The 20,875-nt window shown below is 25.8% G+C and overlaps 1 protein-coding gene across 1 annotated transcript; it reads left to right on the top strand.

The window, feature by feature from the left end:
- The first annotated feature begins 602 nt into the window (after positions 1-602).
- LOC135928228 (protein FRG1-like) lies at positions 603-14,110 on the top strand. Its single transcript, XM_065464625.1, has 8 exons — positions 603-671; positions 713-786; positions 831-956; positions 1,361-1,530; positions 1,787-1,897; positions 4,144-4,229; positions 4,365-4,475; positions 13,939-14,110. The coding sequence occupies exons 1-8, from the start codon at positions 616-618 to the stop codon at positions 13,973-13,975; spliced, it is 771 nt and encodes a 256-aa protein (XP_065320697.1). The 5' UTR covers positions 603-615; the 3' UTR covers positions 13,976-14,110.
- Positions 14,111-20,875: the final 6,765 nt, after the last annotated feature.

Below are 20,875 nucleotides of genomic sequence, written 5' to 3'. Positions count from 1 at the left end.
TTATATTATTGCATTATTTGGTTTTGAAAATCTATTATCAATTGAGGCATATGTATAAATTAATTAATCTTTTTTATCACTTGTAATTCTTTAGACGTAAAATTTTTTTTATATCAGCAATCGAAAATATTTTATACTGTAATAAATAGATTTTTGTATTAAAAAATTTTATTTTTAGAAATGTCTTGTATTGTTTTAATCATTTATATGCCAGTTTATTTTGTATGTATAATATAATAAATGAGAAAATTAAAATTCAGAAAAATTGTTCAGAATTAACAAATTTAAGAAAAGTATAATATATTAATATAAAATCCGGCCAAGCAAAAGCGAGTCGTAGGGCCAGCAAGATGGGGGGCATGGGGAGCGAAGCCCACTATAAAATATTTTTAGTTAAGCCGCTGAGATTGAAAAGGCCAGACACGCCACTGATGAGAATTAGTTTAGGCTGTAATATTTTAATCAAGACTCGTTGCTTAAGGACATTGCACAACTATTTTTAGTACCTGGATTGCTAAAAATCACTATATAAAAATTTGACTATTTTACTCTAAAATTAAAATTATTATATGTCAGTCATTATATGACAGTGATATGATTTCTCCATCAGTTATCATGTCTGAATATGATCGTGTTATAACAACAAAATTAAAAATAAAGGGACATAAAAGGTAACTCATTTAATTTTTATTCTATAGTGCCATTTTCATAGGAAGCGAAAGCAAAAATTATCAGAGAATAAGAAACCTGAAGAGGATCCTATTGATGAAGAAATCAAGAAATATGGTAAAAGGAGAAATTTATTTTATAATAATAAATAATATTTATAGATGGCTGGGCTCAAATCAATATATTTGAAGATATACCAGGTTCAGTAGCTCTAGAAATTTTTCCAAAGACATATGTATCATGTCTCACTACTGGATTATTTGGTTTGGGGATCACTCACCCTGATGGTTAACCAATATTTATAAATTAAAAAGGATATTTTTGCATGCTAATTTTTTTTAATATCTATAATTTAAATTCATTGAACACATTTTTTTAGTCTTAATTAAGTCACTGATATTTTTTAAATCTAGACATCTTTTATGCTAATTTCAATGTATATAATTATTTATATTAATATATAAATTCATATTAAATATAATACATTCAAATTTTAAATATTATTATTTAATTACCTCTTTCTTATAGCTTTTTTGCCCTTAAAACTTTTACTTATATTTTAAATCACAACTTTGATAATATAGGAATTTAGCAAATAATTATATTTTTGTTATCCACATCTTTTACATAATTTGAAATATGACTTTAGTAATCACCACATTATTTTATAATATATTTATGTATAATTAAGGTGAGGGACCTTTTCCTGAAGAAATATTTCTAGCCACCAGGATATCTGACAGTAAATTAGCTCTCAAAACAGGATTTGGTAAATATTTGGGTATTGATCGAACTGGCAATTTAATTGGGCGGGCTGATGCAATTTCTACCCTTGAACAATGGGAACCTGTATTTGAAGAAGTTTAAATGTTATTTTTATCAGTGTTATACAGTAATTTTTAAAAGTAATGCATTCCTCATAACTTTGCAAAAATAAAAGAATATCAAGATTTTTTTTTGCTCATTTGTCATTACTTGAAAAATAATTAAGAAAAAATAAGTTTATAAATTGTAACTCTAGTTTAAAAATCTACCCCCTCCCCTCACAATTGACCTGCTTAAACATTTTCAGGGGGTATCTATTATATTTAAATCTACCTTTATTGTATTTTCACAGGGTAAAATGGCTCTTCTGGCAGCTAATAATTGTTTCCTATCCTGTGCTGATGAAGAACAAGAGATTTTTAAGTGCCTTAATTCCAAAGCTGGACCCAGTGAAATGATGAAAGTAAGTTAATAACCACATGTTCCATTTTTTTATTTAAAAAACTCTTATTTTCTTATCTAATGACAATTAACATCCTCACTATTCTCCAACAAAAATTCAACAAGGATTAGTTTGAACACAAGTTCTTGCAAAGAAAATAGAAAAATATATAAAAACCAAAACTTGATTTATTATAGAATTTATATGTATTTTTTTTTATTGAATAATTTTGTCAGAACTCCTGAATAGGCTATAGAATGGTTAATTTTAAAAAATCTTGGCTCAGCTTAAAAATAAAATTAATAATAATAAATCTGGAATTTGCCAATTTTTTTGAAAATATATTAAATTATATCAATTAATCAGTTGGAAAATTTAGCATTCATCTACCTCTCATATTTTTTAATTTCTGTGTATTTTGAAACAATTTTTTAAAAAATGCAAACTACCTAAATTATTTTAAACTTTCTTTCTTTCTTGTTTAAAATTTTGACCTAAGTCTTACACTTTTTTCTTATATATCTAATGCCAAAGCTGTGAACCAAACCCTTCCAACCCTCGACATTTTATTGAACTCAACCCTGAACCCTTTTTTAAAATTTAGTCTTCGAGGTTCAATAACTTTTTTTAAAAAAGAAATTAAACTTTTATTTACTTTAAAAAAAATTATATAAAAATTAAATATAAAAAGCATCTAAATTATTTAATTTGTGGAAAAAAAAATTTGTGGAATCTTTCCTCTTTATTGTATTTCAGAGTACTCCAATTTTGATTTTTTTATATAGTAGATAATATAATTGTTAAATATTGTTTTAAAGTTATTTATATTTTTGCCCTTAAGGTTATTTTTTTTTATTATATTTTTTTTAAAGTCCCTCTTTTGTTTAGATTTAATTACATTAAAATTAAAAGATGACTCTTGTGTTTTCTTTTAATCAGGGGTTTTTCATTGCTTTTGGATTTCTTAGTAAGGTTTTCATTAACTATAAATTAGGTAATTAGGTCCCTGAGATCATCCTGAATCCGGAGATATAATTTGAGTTCCAAAAACTATATGGGGGTTGGTTTTATCCCAAATTTTATAAGATAAAATTAACATAACTCCTCTTCGCAAAAACGTTCTTTTTCACTTTGCGCCAAGTTTATTTTAATTTATAATTGCACTTTTTATTTTACCTACAAAAGGGACTAATTTTTTTGCTTATCTGGATCTTACCTTTTTTTTAGTTTGTAAAATTTTTTATACTTAATTAATTGCGTTTTATAAAAGTCTATTATTTTTACGGTCTAATAAAATTAATATTGAGTTTTTGTAAAATGTTTATAGTTATAATTAATTGTGTTTTATAAAAGTTTATTTTAGATTATTTTTTGTCGTTTAATAAAATTATTATTGAGTTAATCATGACCCTCATAAGATCATAAGAGCTAAAAGGATCCTTCAGCTACTATACCAGTGAATGATATTACAATCAATAACGGAGGAAAACGGTAAATTACCTTTTAAATTTTTTTTACAAGTCAATATTATTTTTTTTTTCTCACAGTTTATTAATATATAAACAGAAGTATGTCATAATTTTAATTATTTTTTGTTATCTTAGTTCGAAGATGAAAGTTTTCGGTTTTTACTTTCTATAATTTAGCCCCAAATAGATTTAATATTGTTTTATACTTGTTAAATACCTCCTGATATAAATAAAAGCCTGAGGAATGTCAGATATTTTGGATTTATCCATTCGCATTATCTATATTTATAGAAATGGCTTTTAATTTGTTAGAACTATAATGAAGTGTTTAATGTTAAATTACTCTCATATTTCCAATTCCCTCTTGAAACAATTTTCCAGAATGCAGCTAAAAATTTTAGAAATTTTTTTTAAAAAAATCAGGCTGATAGCCATAAATTGACAGGAATTAACCAAAATCTGTGGAAAAAAAATCCCAAAAACGAATATTACCACAAAAAACAATGTTCACCTATTTTCACGTTACCATGTGAAAGTGCATTAATCGAAATTTATTGTAAAAGCAAAATATTTAAATTTGTAAGCACTATAACTCCATTTCTATTATTCGAAGACCTGCAGGAATTTTTTATAAATATACCCAATATTTTAAATCGCCATTATTTATTACCTATAAAAATTAATAATAATATAAAGTATATTTTAAAAAAATAAGGCGGGCCTGACCTGGCTTGAAAATATATAACTCGCAAAAATCGAATATTTACATAATATAAATGTAAAATATATAAATACAAGCTGAGATCAAACTTTGTTAAAAAGGAAGAGAACTTGATCCCCAAGGAGGAGCAGGGCCGTGCCAAGGATATAGAATTGAACTACGTGTAATAATTTATAATATTTGTATATAAATTTCAACGTGTATGCCTTGATTAGATAATAAACAATTGATAAGTTGGTTTATGCTTTTTTTTTAAAAAATGAAGTTACAATTTAAATTATTATTTCTTTAAATAAAGGCAAAAGTTCCAAAGTTTTCAAGACAGAAAACTGAGAATATCTAAGGAAGACGTTAAGCAAATTAAACTGGCCAAAACGCAGGGCACCATGCACGAAACATTATTGGATAGGTTTATTCTTCAATTTTATATAATATTTTTTGATTTGGTACACTGCCAAACTTACAATATTTATCCTAACGTCTATATTCTATTCTAATTTTAATGCTTCTTTTTAAATGAAAGAGTCAAGTAATATTAATAGGGCTGTGTCGACCCTCAAATTTTTTACTAATCAATACTTTCCGATATTCTTACAAAAACTGATCAACCGAATACTGATATTCCATGATAAACCGATTCATCTGATATCGATATTTGATTTGCATGTATCTTTGAAACATTATTATAAACAAATCAATTATTTTTATACAAAAGAAATAGCCAACTCTAAACTATAGCCATGACAAGTTAGACCTTGAAATTTTTTATTTCTCTTGGCCAAGGTGTTAGTTGATGAAGTATCATGAATGATTAAGTGTATTTCGTTGTTTTTTTATTCAATCTCCCTAATATCTAAAATAATGATAATATTTATCGCCAAATATTATTAAATCCTTTTCTTGTTTCAAATAAAAAATGGTATCATATTTTTTTAGATACTATTTCTTTTATAATAATTCTATTTTATTTAACTATTACAAATATATTGATTTTGGTTCCTTTTTATTCATTTATTATTAGAAAATTATTTATAAAAAAAAATTGAATATAATTATATATATATCCGAGACCTGCAGAAGGGTCATTGCTTCATGGTTATTTTTAAAAAATTATTTCGGTCCGGCCCAGGTTTTATATTTTCGGGCCCAGCCTGGATTTTTTTTGAAATATATTTTATTTATTTTTAACTTTTATAGCTAATAATGGCGATTTAAAATATTTGGTTTTAAAATATGCGGCCCGGCCCATGTACTGAAAAATTTTTTAGGCCCGTTCTGGGTATATTAAAAAAAATTAACACAGGCTGGGCCTGCAGGTATCTGACATATATATAAACAATAGTAATATCGAATCGGTTTTTCTTAAATAATCGTCTGATCTGTAAAAAAATATATAATATCAGCACAACCCTAATAATTACACATTTTAGATGTGTAGAATCAATAGATTTGTTAACTGTTAATTGTTAATAATTATGACCCTTTTATCCTATAAGGTGTATTATCCTTTGACATTTGACATGTATATTTGGTTAGAATAATATTTTTTTTAAATCAATATTATTATATTTATTTTCAATTACCTTAATTATTAGATATATATTTATCGCAATTTTTATTTTTTATTCTATATAATTATTAGCCTCGTTTTATAAGAAGAAAGGAAATATTTTTTTAAAAAAATTAATTCCCTAGAAACAAAAAATAGAAAAAGGTAAAAAGAAATTTTTTAATAGAGAAATGTAAAAAAATATATAAAACCAGAACCTCAAAATATTAAATTTGAAAAATAAAAGAAAGAACCGTTTAAAATTGATTATTTATTAATTGAGCTAAGATATGTAATAGGGATGTACCGATGCCACTTTTTTGGAGGCCGACTATATTAAATTGATATTGATCGATTATCGACCTAATATTATATCTGATTGGGTTCTTTATACATATTTGATAGTTAATGTGTAATGTACTTATCTACCTTTGTATTATATCTATAATTATGCCACAACAATACTGAAGATTTCTTTTCAGAAGGGACGGACTTTCGATTTCACCAGTTTCACTAAGAACAAATTCTGATAATACTCTTAGAGTGGGTTTTGCTGATATTAATGAGCAAGTTTAGAAAGAGTTTAATATTTATATATAGCGTTCACTGCTCAAAGGATTTGCTGAGGTATTATTTTTTACTTTAAATATTGGTTCCTTAAGATAATTTTGAATGTCAAGGGAATAGCGATTTTCATTAATATTTTTTAACTAAATTTGACTCTTCATTTGCTTTAACAGCATCAGCATTAGATCCTAATTGGGCCGGTTGAATTTATTGCTGGGAATTTCATCCATGTCCATATTTTGCTAATACTGTATAAAATAATAAAATTTTTAAAAAAATTTGCATTTGGCTGAATGAATTAATTTTCTTATAGGAGTTGCTGCTACTGCCTTCTATAGGTAGTTTTTGCCTTTAAAATATTAATTGAATTGAGCAAAAAAGATTGTCTTAAAGTGGCCGGATCCAAAAATTGTTGCAAAGAAGTAAATTTTTCCATTATACATATAAGGAAAACGTTTAGTAAGGTTTTTATACATCATATCTTTTATTATCTGGACACCTTTATCATTTATGCTCAGCATGACTAGCGTAAAGTATTTCAATGAATTGAATTACTGCACTAATGGAGGCATTTTCTTCAACTAATTTCTTTTGTAATGCGTTTAATTATTATTATATTTTTTTTCGCCATCTAATTGACGCTTAATGTTATTGAGTATCTCTTGATAAATTCATTTGAAAATATTTTATACACGGATTTTTTTTTTAGTTTGCACACAATGTTTCATTAAACCCATTATCTACAATACAATATGGGATGTTTATCTTAGATTACCCTATGGTTTTAAATGTAACTATATGACTTTAAATCTCGACTATTTGATATCCCAAATTTTTTGCTTATTTGTATAGTCTGGCAATGTCATGATGCTGATTCCCCCCCCCCCCTATATCTCTAGCCAATAAAATTAAAAATGTGTAGTTAGGATAGGTTTCAAGATGTTCTCTAATGGTAGTGTCGTTAGCAGTTTTTAAAAATCGGTTCAAATCGAGCCGTTTAACAACACTAGTTAAAATCATTAAAGCTGTTTTTATTTATAATACTATAAATTAATTTCAAGATACAGTATTTCTAAATTGGGGTCTGAGGAAACTCCAGTTAGTGCATCATAAGATTTATTTTCCACTTATGCGACAAAGGGTTAAAAACTTTTATTTTTAATAGGGGAACCCCTAATATCCCATTTTTATAAAAAAAAGTAAAAATTTATTTTTTTACAGCTAATTTAAAAAACCACGTAAAAAGATATCATATTGATATGATGCGGATTGAGAACAGAGAAATGCCAAAACATTTAGTTGGTATAAGAAAACTTTTACCAGAGGAGAACACACATTTAAATAAATTAATTCCTAGATATATAATTAAAAATAATATATCTTTTAATTCCATGAATAGTGATTCCTTCAAAGATATATTTTCTTATATATTTAAAAATGAAAAAATTTGGACTCGTCAAAGGGCATGTAAATATATTGAAAAAATATATAAAAATTCCAAAAAAAATCTTATCACTAACTTAAAAAATGTTAATAGTAAATTAGCCATAACAACTGATATGTGGACATCGGTTAGTTCTTCATCGTTTTGTGCGATTACATGCCATTATATAAATAAAAAATGGAAAATGGAAAGTTTGCTTTTAGATTTAATTGAGTTACCGTATCATCATAGTGGTGAGGATATTTTCCAATGTTTGTTAGAATCTTTGGATGATTTTGATGTCATGACAAGATAATCTCAATCACGCATGATAATGCCCTTAACATAATAAGAGGTGTTGAAAAAAATAAATATCATTTATAAAGAAAAATATAAAACAGGCGAATACGGCCACCGTTGTTTGGCTCATGTTATAAATTTGATAGTTAAAGAAGGATTTTCAGACCTAGATAAAAAACTAATTAAAATAACTAACGTTGTAAGGAAGCTACATTCTTCACCCAAACTTTTACAAAAATACATGCAGCTATCTGGTGAAACGAGGATTCCGTTGGATGTGGTAACCAGGTGGAACTCAAAATATATAATGATATCAACAGTGAACAAAGTATAATTTTTTAATAATGTCATTTATATTCTTCTGTTATTATTATAAAATTTTGACTAATATATAAGGGGAACTAGATCTAGTAGAAACGTTTTTTTACAAATCCCAAACCATAATATAATTATTTAATTCAAATTATCTTTTGTTATATAATATTCAAAGAATATTATATATTTACAATTTAACTTTTTTAAGATATAACATTGCATAATAATATATTTAATATAGAATTTAGATTCAATTAAACAGATAGGAAAAAAAATATATGGCAGAGACTTTCGATATAAACAATAATGAGGCAAAATTTTTAAACGAAGTGGGAAATTTTTTAAACATACTTTATTCATCCATTAAGATATAAAAGTTTTCTTGATCCGAGTACATAAATAAATTTCGAAATTGTCCATTATATTAATATTGGCCTTTTGTCAACATTCACACTATTAATTTTGGTGTTAATCGACATTAAGTAACAATTAATATTCTAAATGGATATATAAGTATAGTTCTAAAAGAAAAATAATAAATATGAGCTTAAAGATTTTAGGCTTTCCCCTATTATAATCCGTTGTCTTTTGATTTAGTTTAGGTTTTTAAATTTTTTAAGACCTAAATGATTAATATTGATTTAATTTTTATATTTACCTTTATCAATTTTATATTAGAAAAAATCTATTATATGCCATTATTTTTTAATAATATCATATTTGCTACAATTTATATAAAGTTACCAATGAGACAGTCAAAAAAAAATCTAAGAATTTATTAATATTCTTTTTACGGTTTATATTTTTAAAATAAATTTAGCCTTTTCAATATTAAAGTTTATTTTGTAAATATACAATAACACAATACAATAAATAATATAAAATATATTTTATTCTGTAAGACTAATATCCCAATTATTTAGGCATATACAATATTTAAGGATTGTTCCCGACATCCTATTTCGCTTCTTTGTCAAAAAGTCTACTGCCTTGCTAAAGACTCTCTCACTTGGAACGCTTGTCGTTTGTTGTGCCAGGAAATCCTTAGCTATCAACGACAAGGTTGGGTAATAATCACTGTTTTTAGCCCACCAATCAAGTATATTGGTTGAAGCTGATGCAACCGGTTCCTTGATATATTCTATTATTTCATCTCCCATGAGATCAGGAAATTCATAAGCCTCCCTATAATTTATAAATTAATATAACCAAACATTTATAATTACTTATATTCTATTATTTCATCTCCCGTGAGATCAGGAAATTCATAAGCCTCCCTATAATTTATAAATTAATATAACCAAACATTCATAATTACTTTCTCAATTCGTCATGCATGCAAACCGAATATGGCTGTGTTTCCATATCATCTAATGGCAACTCATATACCTTAGCCTTTTGGGTTGGCCACCCATAGTCTTTATAGAGCGATTTTAAATTTTTATTGTATTCCTCCTTAGCAATAAAATTAGGCATATATTTTATTTTAGTTTTGGGATCTAACATTGTAGCCACGTAATTGCTAAATGTGCTCATGAAGTTTTTATATGTTTCACATTTTATCAACATTTTTCTTGCCGCATTTTTAATATCACTATCAGGATGATTTTTGGAAGCCTCGTCTAAAATTTTCTCCATCTTTGCCATAAATAAAACTGCGGTTCCAATTGTAGTTGTATCTGACGATATTTCCAACGTTATTTTATAGAATGGTTTTAAAAAATTTTCCACTTCGTTTAAAAATTTTGCCTCATTATTGTTTATATCGAAAGGCTCTGCCATATATTTTTTTCCTATCTGTTTAATTGAATCTAAATTCTATATTAAATATATTATTATGCAATGTTATATCTTAAAAAAGTTAAATTGTAAATATATAATATTCTTTGAATATTATATAAACTTAAAAGATAATTTGAATTAAATAATTATATTATGGTTTGGGATTTGTAAAAAAACGTTTCTACTAGATCTAGTTCCCCTTATATAAGTCAAAATTTTATAATAATAAAAGAAGAATATAAAAGACATTATAAAAAAATTATACTTTGTTCACTGTTGATATCATTATATATTTCGAGTTCCATCTGGTTACCACATCCAACGGAATCCTCGTTCCACCAGATAGCTGCTTGTATTTTTGTAAAAGTTTGGGTGAAGAATGTAGCTTCTTTACAACGTTAGTTATTTTAATTAGTTTTTTATCTAGGTCTGAAAATCCTTCTTTAACTATCAAATTTATAACATGAGCCAAACAATGGTGGCCGTATACGCCTGTTTTATATTTTTCTTTATAAATGATATTCATTTTTTCAACACCGCTTATTATGTTAAGGGCATTGTTATGCGTGATTGAGATTATCTTGTCCTGAATTTCAAAATCATCCAGAGATTCTAACAAACATTGGGATATACCTCACCACTATGAGGATACGGTAACTCAATTAAATCTAAAAGTAAACTTTCCATTTTTTATTTATATAATGGCATGTAATTTCACAAAACGACGAAGAACTAACAGATGTCCACATATCAGTTGTTATGGCTAATTTACTATTAAAATTTTTTAAGTTAGTGATAAGATTTTTTTTGGAATTTTTATATATTTTTTCAATATATTTACATGCCGTTTGACGAGTCCAAATTTTTTCATTTTTAAATATACAAGAAAATATATCTTTGAAGGAATCACTATTCATGGAATTAAAAGATATATTATTTTTAATTATATATCTAAGAATTAATTTATTTAAATGTGTGTTCTCCTCTGGTAAAAGTTTTCTTATACCAACTAAATGTTTTGGCATTTCTCTCTTCTCAATCCGCATCATATCAATATGATATCTTTTTACGTGGTTTTTTAAATTAGCTGTTAAAAAAATAAATTTTTACTTTTTTTTATAAAAATGGGATATTAGGGGTTCCCCTATTAAAAATAAAAGTTTTTAACTCTTTATCGCATAAGTGGAAAATAAATCTTATGATGCACTAACTGGAGTTTCCTCAGACCCCAATTTAGAAATACTGTAACTTGAAATTAATTTATAGTATTATAAATAAAAACAGCTTTAATGATTTTAACTAGTTTTGTTAAACGGCTCGATTTGAGCCGATTTTTAAAAACTGCTAACTCATATTTTACGCAGAGAAACCGTAGGCAAGTCCTTTTATTTTATCATTTTATTACAACTTTTGTTAAGAAAGTGAAAAAGGCGAGAAACTATTTTAAAATGTCACAATGTGTTATAAAAATATATAAATAAAATTGAGTTTGCAGAATATTTAGTATCGTATAAAATTCAACCCTTTTCATTTCAGATTTTGATAAAATTTGCATAAGGATGAAAGTATTGTAGTTGATGAATCCAAAATTTTAGACCCTCTATTAAAACTAAAGATAGAGGGCTTCAAACAGCTCTCTAGATCTATAGTTCTAATAAGGTTAAATTTTGGATACACCAACAGCACTTTATTTACCTTAGAGACTTTTACCTATATGCATAATTTTTTAAAATTGTGTTGTGAAATGAATGATTTTATATGGATACTCTTTTAATAAAAATGAATAAAATTAAGTATTTATTTAGCTTAATATATCAATACCAAAACAGATAAGAAAAAATATCTACACAGATGACTAGGTGGTAGCTTTAAAGTAATATTATAATTCACCAACAAAATCAAAGGTAAACCCTGGGGTTTGGCAAACCACTTAATCTCATTTTAGAACTAAATATACCAGAAGGTTAAAATTTTATCCTAATATAATTTTTATTAGTTTACATCTAAAGGGCAAAAAATCTTTTGAAATAATTAATTATTGAAAAATTTTATTTAAGAAATAAAATATTGATGAAATTTTCAAAAGATTTTTACATGACATAATTTTATTTTTTATTAAAATATAAATTAAATTTTATAGCAAAGTTTAAACACTCTTCTATAATTTGGAAAAGTTTCATGAGTATTCATTATATCAAGATACTATTTTAATCATGATTTGTCAATTTAGAGCTAGCGGGGTTTGCTAAACCATACATTAGAGATTATTTCTGTCAAAAAAATTCCAAAAACTTTAAAAATAACGATTATGACAATTGTCTCTTATCTAGAGTACATCTTCACTGAAATTTAAATTTAACATATTTACACTATATAGTTTTACCTATTTCCGTCAAAAAACTTTAAAAATAACGATTATTGTCACATATCTATTGCGTCAAAAAATTTCAAAAAACTTTAGAAATAACGATTATGACAATTATCACAAATCTATTTTACATCTTCACAGAATTTTTAATTAAACGTATTTACAATCTATATTTTTATCTATGTGCGTCAAAAAATTTCAAAAAACTGTAGAAATAACGATATTGACAATTGTCACTTATCTAGGGTACATCTTCACTGAAATTTTAATTTAACATATTTACAATTTATATTTTTACCCATTAGCGTCAAAAATAAACTAATATGTTTAAAAATACAGATTATGATAATTGTCATTTTTAGAAAGGAACATCACCATTGAATTGAATTTATAATTTAACATCTTTATAATATAAATTATATTTTATCATTTTCTGTCAAAGATTTCATAAATGTTAAAAAATAACATGACACTTATCACAAAGACGATCATGTAAAATAACTTATAAAAGTTTAATATAAATATTTAAAAATAAATTATTTAAACTAGTTCAGTTCTTATATACCAAAAAAATAGATAATTTTACAAAAATGATAAAAATAAACCTATAAATAAAAGATTTCAACTTAAAAATTGTTTATTTATAATAAAATTTACAAAAGAATTAATAAAAAAAGTTAATTAACAAAAAAGAAAAAATCATTTAAAATTCAAATCAAATCAAATTTTGCTTAAAATTTGGGCGTGAAAATCACTAATTAATTGTAACAAAAATGATATTACTTAACTTACATTGAGCCTATTTTTTTATTAAAAGAAAGATATCAAATAAATACTCATCATTATTTTCATAATATAATATAAAATATTTTAAATATAAATAAAATAAATTATTTTATTAAAAATAAATTATTTTATTAAAAATAAATAAATAATAATTAATGCTTGTGTAATTTCTATTCACGACCGACTCAAGGAAGTCTAAATTTAAAAAAAAAATTGTATTGTTAATTAATAATAAAAAAATCTAATTTGAAGACTCGAGTTCACGACTTGAGTTTATCACGATAGTTCACGACTTGAGTCGACTTGAGTTCACGACTCGAGTTCATAACTCAAGTCAGTTTGGGTAGATTTTTTCGACCCAAAACTTAGTCTCAGTTTTTGAATAAGTCGACTCGACTCAGTCGTTTAACAACACTATACATAACCATTATATGATATGCTTAATCAAAAATATACTAAAATAACATTTTAGTATATTTGATCAGTCAATTATCAATTTTTTTATATTATTAATTTTTATAATTACATTTTAGTTAAATATCTGGAAATTTCAAAAAATTAAGATGCTATTTTATTAGATTTGTAAATTTTATAATATTGATCATTAACTGATACGATTGGCCCAATCGCATAAAAAATATGGGTACATCCTTAATATATAATATTTTAATTTTTTTTATTGGGTGTTGGAATTGGATGATAATATTATATTTATAAAATTATAAAAGTCTAACAACTAATAAAATGCTTTATATTTTTTTATATCTCCATCATGAATATAGACGAGAACGAATGAAAGCTGACAGATATTGCAAATGAAGAATTCTATTTATTTGTATATGAAAATGACTTAATAATTGTATAATATTATGTAAATTTTTTTATTTACCACTTATTATTATATGTAAATAAATTATTAATATATTGATAACCGCATTGGAAATGGGGCATTTAATGTATATATTGATTCATTCATTTTGTGGATTTTATATAAAATTAATTGTTATTAAGAATAGAAATGAATAAATATTACATAAATTGTCATATTTACCTGTGCGCCAACAAAACTATCAGCGTCCGGGTATTTTAAAAATCTAATTGGCGGCACGGCATGCCCTATTTATGCCCATGAAACACAAATGGTGTAAATTTGATTCTAATTTTGTCAAACAAAAATTATGCATAAAAATCAAAATAACAAGCAAAATATAAATTTTCATATATATTTATAAAATATCCTTAACCAAAATCACCATGACAAGATGATTGAAAAATTGCATATTAATTATAAGAGACCTGCAGGTACCATTTGCCTGACTTAGCATGGGTTTTATATTTTAATTCCCGGCCCAGATTTTTTTAAATGTAAATATTTATTTTTAATTTTTATAGTTAATAATAGTGATTTAACATACGGGCCTGGCCCATATACCCGGGCCTGCAGATCTCTGTTATTTATAGAAGAAATAATATAATGGATACACAAATGCATTTTACTCAAATATTAAATTTAAATATACAAATTGCATTTATAAAATTTATATCAGAAGATATATCATCGTAGTTTATCTATAAATATAATTTTATCCGAGTTATCTTGAGTCAATGAAAATCTTTTTGAATTTCAATATTAAGCCAGCAACAGAAAATATATTCGATCGAAGGGCTGTTAGCTGGAACGGAAAGTATTTTCTAGTGTTATAAGCTTCTTTTAAAAATAGCGCGCTTAGCTACTTTTTACGCTATTAGAATTTTTTTCTCCACAAATAAAAAATATGACTAAATTTTTAAATATACATTTTTTTTTATTGCATCTCAGTAATTATAACATACCCATACTTTCATTTCCAAGTCTAGACGATCAGAAAGTATAAGCTATGGCTATATAATCGTTCAACTCTAGCAATATATTTTTATATAAGAACAATCGTCAAAAATATTCATTTGGGTATTTTTAGATTTAAAAATGCGAGAAATCATCTATAAGTAAGTGGCGTTATTTGTCTAAATTATATGGGGAGAAGTGGGTATCCATGTTTGTCAACTCGGGCCACCACGACTTTTTATCTTTTGAACCTATTTCTCTCAAAATTGGTTAAAATGTGTAAGGATTGAAATAATCATTTTTAGCATGTGTTGATTAAATTTATAAATTAAATAGATGAGTGGTGTATTTTAAGCATGTTTAACATCCAGATAATAATTTATAAAATATTATCATTAAATAAATGAATCTGATGATAAAAAGAAATATTAATATTATTTATTTATTGAAATTTTAAATATATAATATAATTCTTGAATAATATCTTATTTCCCAGAATTGGGGACAACATTTGGAAATATTGATGATATTTCCCTCGTTTTTAGCGATTTAAAAAAAAATCAATTTAAGTACAAATGTTTATAGCATCCATTAATATTTGTTTCTAAATTACTTTAGAAATTTTCTATGAGATATAGCGAAGTTCCCAATTTTTTTTGTTTTTAACGAATGGAATCAAATTTGTTTAATATATTACTTTTAAATGTTTCCTCCTTGAAGCTGCTAGTCTTGTTTAGCGATAAAACCTATATCTTACAATGAAATTTATACTCTGTGTTAATATTTTTATCGAGATTAAAATATTTTTTGAATTCAGGAAAAGGAAATTTCATATTTTCATCATTTTTCAGGGAAATTATTTTGTCAATATGATCTGTAGCAAAATTATCTTCAATATCAATCTCTATGGTCGACATTTTATTATTTTGAAAACTGGATTTATAATGCAGATTTTTAAATAAAAATATTATTATTTTAGAATTAATTATAAATATATTTAAATAATTTTTATGTGTTTATTATAAAAAATAACTTTCTGGATTAATCGTTATTTTTTTTTAAATTAGCGCTAAAGCTACCGCTACTAAAAATATTAGCCCGCTATTTTAACAACACATTTTCCTAATAAATATTGCTAAACTAGGTTATTCTATTTATTTGAATTTCCAAAATGTCAGCACGTCAGTTTTAACTTAGGCTTGCTGTCCTATTGCTAACATTGTGAGAAATATAAATTATGTTGATATTAATGTAAGTTTTTATTTATTATAAATATTTTTATACGGTGTTCTATTTAAAGATAATTATAAATAAGCTCTACTCCGCCCCTTATTCAAAAAAAATTGCTGGCAGCCCTGTTATATGTTTGAAAAGGAGGGGCGTAAAATCTAGTCATTTATACGGGGATTGGAAATTTTTAGTAACTCGGTTATCTGTTCCTTAATCGAAGTGGTTTTAAGGGTTCTACTTCCGGTGTTTAAACTATTTTTAAAAAGGATCAGACAAGATAATAAACCTCTAATATGAATTATACAACATTTTAAACAATGCATTAATTAATTGCCCTCACTTTTGTTAGAACCTGAAACTGTTCCCTAGAAATCTTAAAATGGGTTCTAAAATTTTTAAAAAAAGATTTCAGGTTGTCGATCTTGTCAAATTTTGGTTGGTTCAATATCACATTATATTTAACATTAACCATAATTTCTGATAGAAGAAGTTTAAATGTACAAACAAATTACATCCTCAAATTTTGTTCATTTAAACATTATTTTTTTTGCATTGAGATTTTAAAAAATTATTTATAATTAGATCTATGATATTATTCGTCTAATACATTATTTATAAAAATAAATAATATCGACTGGTTCAACAACTGCCTTTGGAGTAATTAACGATTTAAATTTCCTAATACTGTATATGTGATTTTACTTTTTCTAACAAGACCTCGTATGTTACCAATATATTTAATAATGTTCAATATAATGATAATAATAAAATTAATTATATATTGAAGATTATAAGAATAAAGAGTATCCAAAAAATTTAAATAAAATAATATATCAATTAGATCTAAAAGAAAAGATGTAAAGACCTGCAAAGGTACCATTTGCACGGCCTGTTTTAAACAGCCCAACCCTGGGTTTACATTTTTAGGCAAGGCCAGAATTTTTTTTTTGAAAAAAAAATTTAAAATTTAGAACAGGGTGTACGGCCTTGGTTTTTTTAAAAAGAAATTTATTCTTCAGAATTTTACGCATAATTTTTGAGTGAATATGAAATTCTTATATAATAACTTTTCTAATTATTAAATTTGCAGTACATACAAGATAACTAAGGAAATTACCATCGATCAATCGAGTAGAAAGTGTAATGTTTCAAAATAATCAATATATGCTTTCTCCCTGGCAAAAAAACATAGCCTGAATTTGGAACAGAGATAAGAGAGATAAAATAATGCTTATCTAAAATGAATTTTTTTTTCTTTAAAAAGTATATTATATTTTGAATATTGAGTCTTTTTCATCGTATCTTTTAATTTGATTGAATATCCTCTAAAATAATTTTTCTAAAAAATATTTTCTAGCATAATCGAAACAATTGAAATAGGAAATATGATAAGTGAATCAATTTATAATTGTTTCCATGATACATAATTTTTAAATACAATTTTATCTAATTTCTATAGATAATTGCCGCTTAAAATATTCGGCCCGACCCAAGTATCGGGTAATTAAAAAAATTATAGGGCTGAGCTCGACCCGGGTATATTTAAAAAAAATATAAATATGTACCTCAGTGCAAAACCATATTTGAAAAAATTTATATAAATTCGGGTCAGAGGACTAATTTATTTTTGTTTCGGGTCAGAATTTTCGAACAAATTTCCCGAAAAATGATTACAGGGTTTTTATCCCTACATTTGCCATTTTAAAAAATCAATTTTTGGGTTGTATTCTCGAATATCTGTTTTTTTATATAATTAATAAGAAAATAACCAATTAGGATTTCCTTTTCATTTCGTGACTATATGCATATATATATAAATGATTATCATATATAATTCTTTAAACAATATATTAATTGTCCTCTATAAATATCTATTAAAATATATATAATTTTAATGAGATATATGTTTACTTTTAAAATTAATAAGCGCTAAAATCGAAAAAAAATATATATAATATATTTGAATGAGTTATAGAAAGGAATACTTAAACGAAAGTCAAGTATGTAAATATGATATTTATGGCAACGTCTTGCTCTCACTCGTATACAAGCAACACAAAGACATAGCCTTATCCAAAATAACTAACTCGGGGTTGGCAATATTTCTGCTCGTGATGACCCCTTTTGGAATATTCGGAAATTTGTATCTTCTGGCTGTTCTATACGAGTATTGGCATTGCTTCAAATGCAATATGGTGAACGGAGTGCGATTTTTTAAAAACAATGTCAAATTTTACTTGAAGTTCATAAGTTTCTGTTGCCTTTTTCTATGCATTCTTTTCTTATTTTGGTCTTATTATTACCTGACGCCCGGGTGTGGTAGAGAAAATGGAACGTTCGCTTATATGATTTGGTTGGGTAAAGTGGAGTGGGTCCTTGAAGAAGCAATTATATGCTCGGTGAACTACGTGATGGCTTTAATGTGTTTCGACACCTTTTTGTCTCTTAGGTGCCCTTTCTTCTACCGAAATAACTACGCTAACAAAAATAAGGCCCTTAAGATAGTAGTTTTGGGGCTCGCTATCTATTCTTTTCTAATCGTTTTGCCTTTCTTGTTTTACTTCGTCATACTTTCCAACTCTCCTCTCAATCCTGGACTTTTAGAGTGGCATCATCACGTGATGGGGTATAAAATCAATCAAATCCACACAAATCTTACAACTATATCTACTTTTAGGCATTCGAAGGGACAACTGCACGAAAACACCTATTTCCTTTATTTCAATGAAAAAATAATCCATTTTTCCATGAGGTACGACGCGATTGAAACTATCTTAACGCATGTTATTCCTTGCACACTCATATTCGGGTTCAACGCTTTGACCATTTATTTATTTATTGTTAGGGAACGAAAATCATCGGCCAAAATCAGTACCAAACAAGAAGTGATGGCACCTATTAAAAAGTTATCAGTTCATATACCTGAAAACTTTATTTTAGATATTCCGACAACTTTTGAGGACTCTAAGCCTGGAATGAGTAAAACTAAAACGAATTCTGTGGGAATGGTTGACTCTTACCTGACCTTAAATAAACTATCCACAAATGCTAACGATAGAGTTCGTCAAATTAAAGACCGGAACAAGAACATTGTAATATTGACTAGCCTGTTGAGCCTGATAACACTTATCTTCTCTATCCCTTGGATCACATATGTTTTGATAAGCAGTTTGTATTGGAATAGAGATTTCAAGGTTTTCAACATGTTGTTCCAAACGGTGGCCCACGATTTAGTTTTTACCAAGTTTTATATATTCCCTTACCTCATATTATTAGGAGACACGAATGTCAGGAAAAAGTTTAGAAAAATTTTCCTAAAATATACTTACGATCCAATTGTAAAAATGTGGGAAAAGGTCCGCCATATTAAGGCAGTTTCTTATTTGATTAATAACAAAGTTAACGTGTAAATTTGTTTTTATAATATATATAAATTAATGTAAACCTATGATCAAATATAAGTTAAATAAATTTATATGCAAAATTATTTGGAACTTGAGTGATTTTATTAATCGTCAATTTTCTTTTTGTACCTTAAGTTTTCAAAGTTGATTAAGAAATTTCTATCTTTTATGGGTCAGACTTTGGAAATTTTTTTAAATATATCTAAATTTATCAATTTTGTATTGAATTTTTTTATGAAAATAAAAATATTTTATTTTATTTATTGAAACTAAACGACATAAAACATAATGTCTTTTATTTTGAGTAATTATAAAAATTAATTTCTATATTTAAATAAATTCGGGCCGGGTCGGTAAATATTTTTAAAAAAAAATTCGGGTTCGGGCCGGACCGGAAACTTTTTAAAAAAAAATCGGGCCGGGCTTGAAAAATTAGGCCCGATGCAGATCACTACTATAAATATCTCGAGAGAATCGGTATGATACCCTTAAAAAATTTGTAACTCCAGATCTAATGATGTGTGAGCCGGTTTAAACCTTTTGGAAATCATAAATGTTTTAAAGAAGATTTTTATTAATCAATTTTATTGATAAGTACAGGTTGCTATTTATAAATATTTATTTTCTATTGCTATATTATATGGCCAGATAAGTTAGTTTATTTAATTTGCTATCGACTATATAATTTATTCTTTCTCTTTGATACATCTAATTTGACAGAAGAGGATCATGAAAATATTAAATTATGTAACGATAAATATGATTTTTTTTTAGTGAATAGTGATAAAAAAAATTTAAAAATGTAGGGGAGACTGGGGTGAGTCGAAGCAATTTTTACAATTGGCTATAGCACTTGTTGTTTTGTAGATAATATAAAAAATAATATATGATTGGTAACCTAAAACTATACTCTATAAAGGTGCCTTATAAAAAATCTTAAGAATATAATCATTTTTTTTAAATTTTATTTTTTGTAAAAGTGAAAATTTTGTTCAACATGCCCCAATATCGGGGTGAGGCAAACCACTTCAAGGGGTTTCCTAAACCATTTTTAGGCCATAATAAATTGAAATGCATTTTTTGTATAAAATAATTTTAGTGTTTTATTGTTCAAAATATCATAATACTTATAAATTGAAGCTAATTATATATAAAAATTGAAATAAACATTTTTGACATAAAAAAATATGAATTTTAAGGAGAGATTAAGATTTTTTAGCATAAATCCTAAATATCAATCATAAACAACCATGAAATTGC

Source organism: Gordionus sp. m RMFG-2023, chromosome 4, assembly GCF_954871325.1.
Source record: "Gordionus sp. m RMFG-2023 chromosome 4, tfGorSpeb1-WG-v2, whole genome shotgun sequence".
Taxonomy (NCBI): Eukaryota; Metazoa; Nematomorpha; class Gordioida; order Chordodea; family Parachordodidae; genus Gordionus; species Gordionus sp. m RMFG-2023.
Note: the sequence above shows the minus strand (reverse complement) of the source record. Positions and strands in the feature narration are given on the sequence as shown.

Coding starts and splice junctions, on each gene's coding strand:
- LOC135928228 (XM_065464625.1), top strand. CDS start 616: ATGTCTGAATATGATCGTGTTATAACAACAAAATTAAAAATAAAGGGA. Junction 957..1,360: donor GGGGATCACTCACCCTGATG/GTTAACCAATAT, acceptor TGTATAATTAAG/GTGAGGGACCTTTTCCTGAA. Junction 1,531..1,786: donor GGGAACCTGTATTTGAAGAA/GTTTAAATGTTA, acceptor GTATTTTCACAG/GGTAAAATGGCTCTTCTGGC.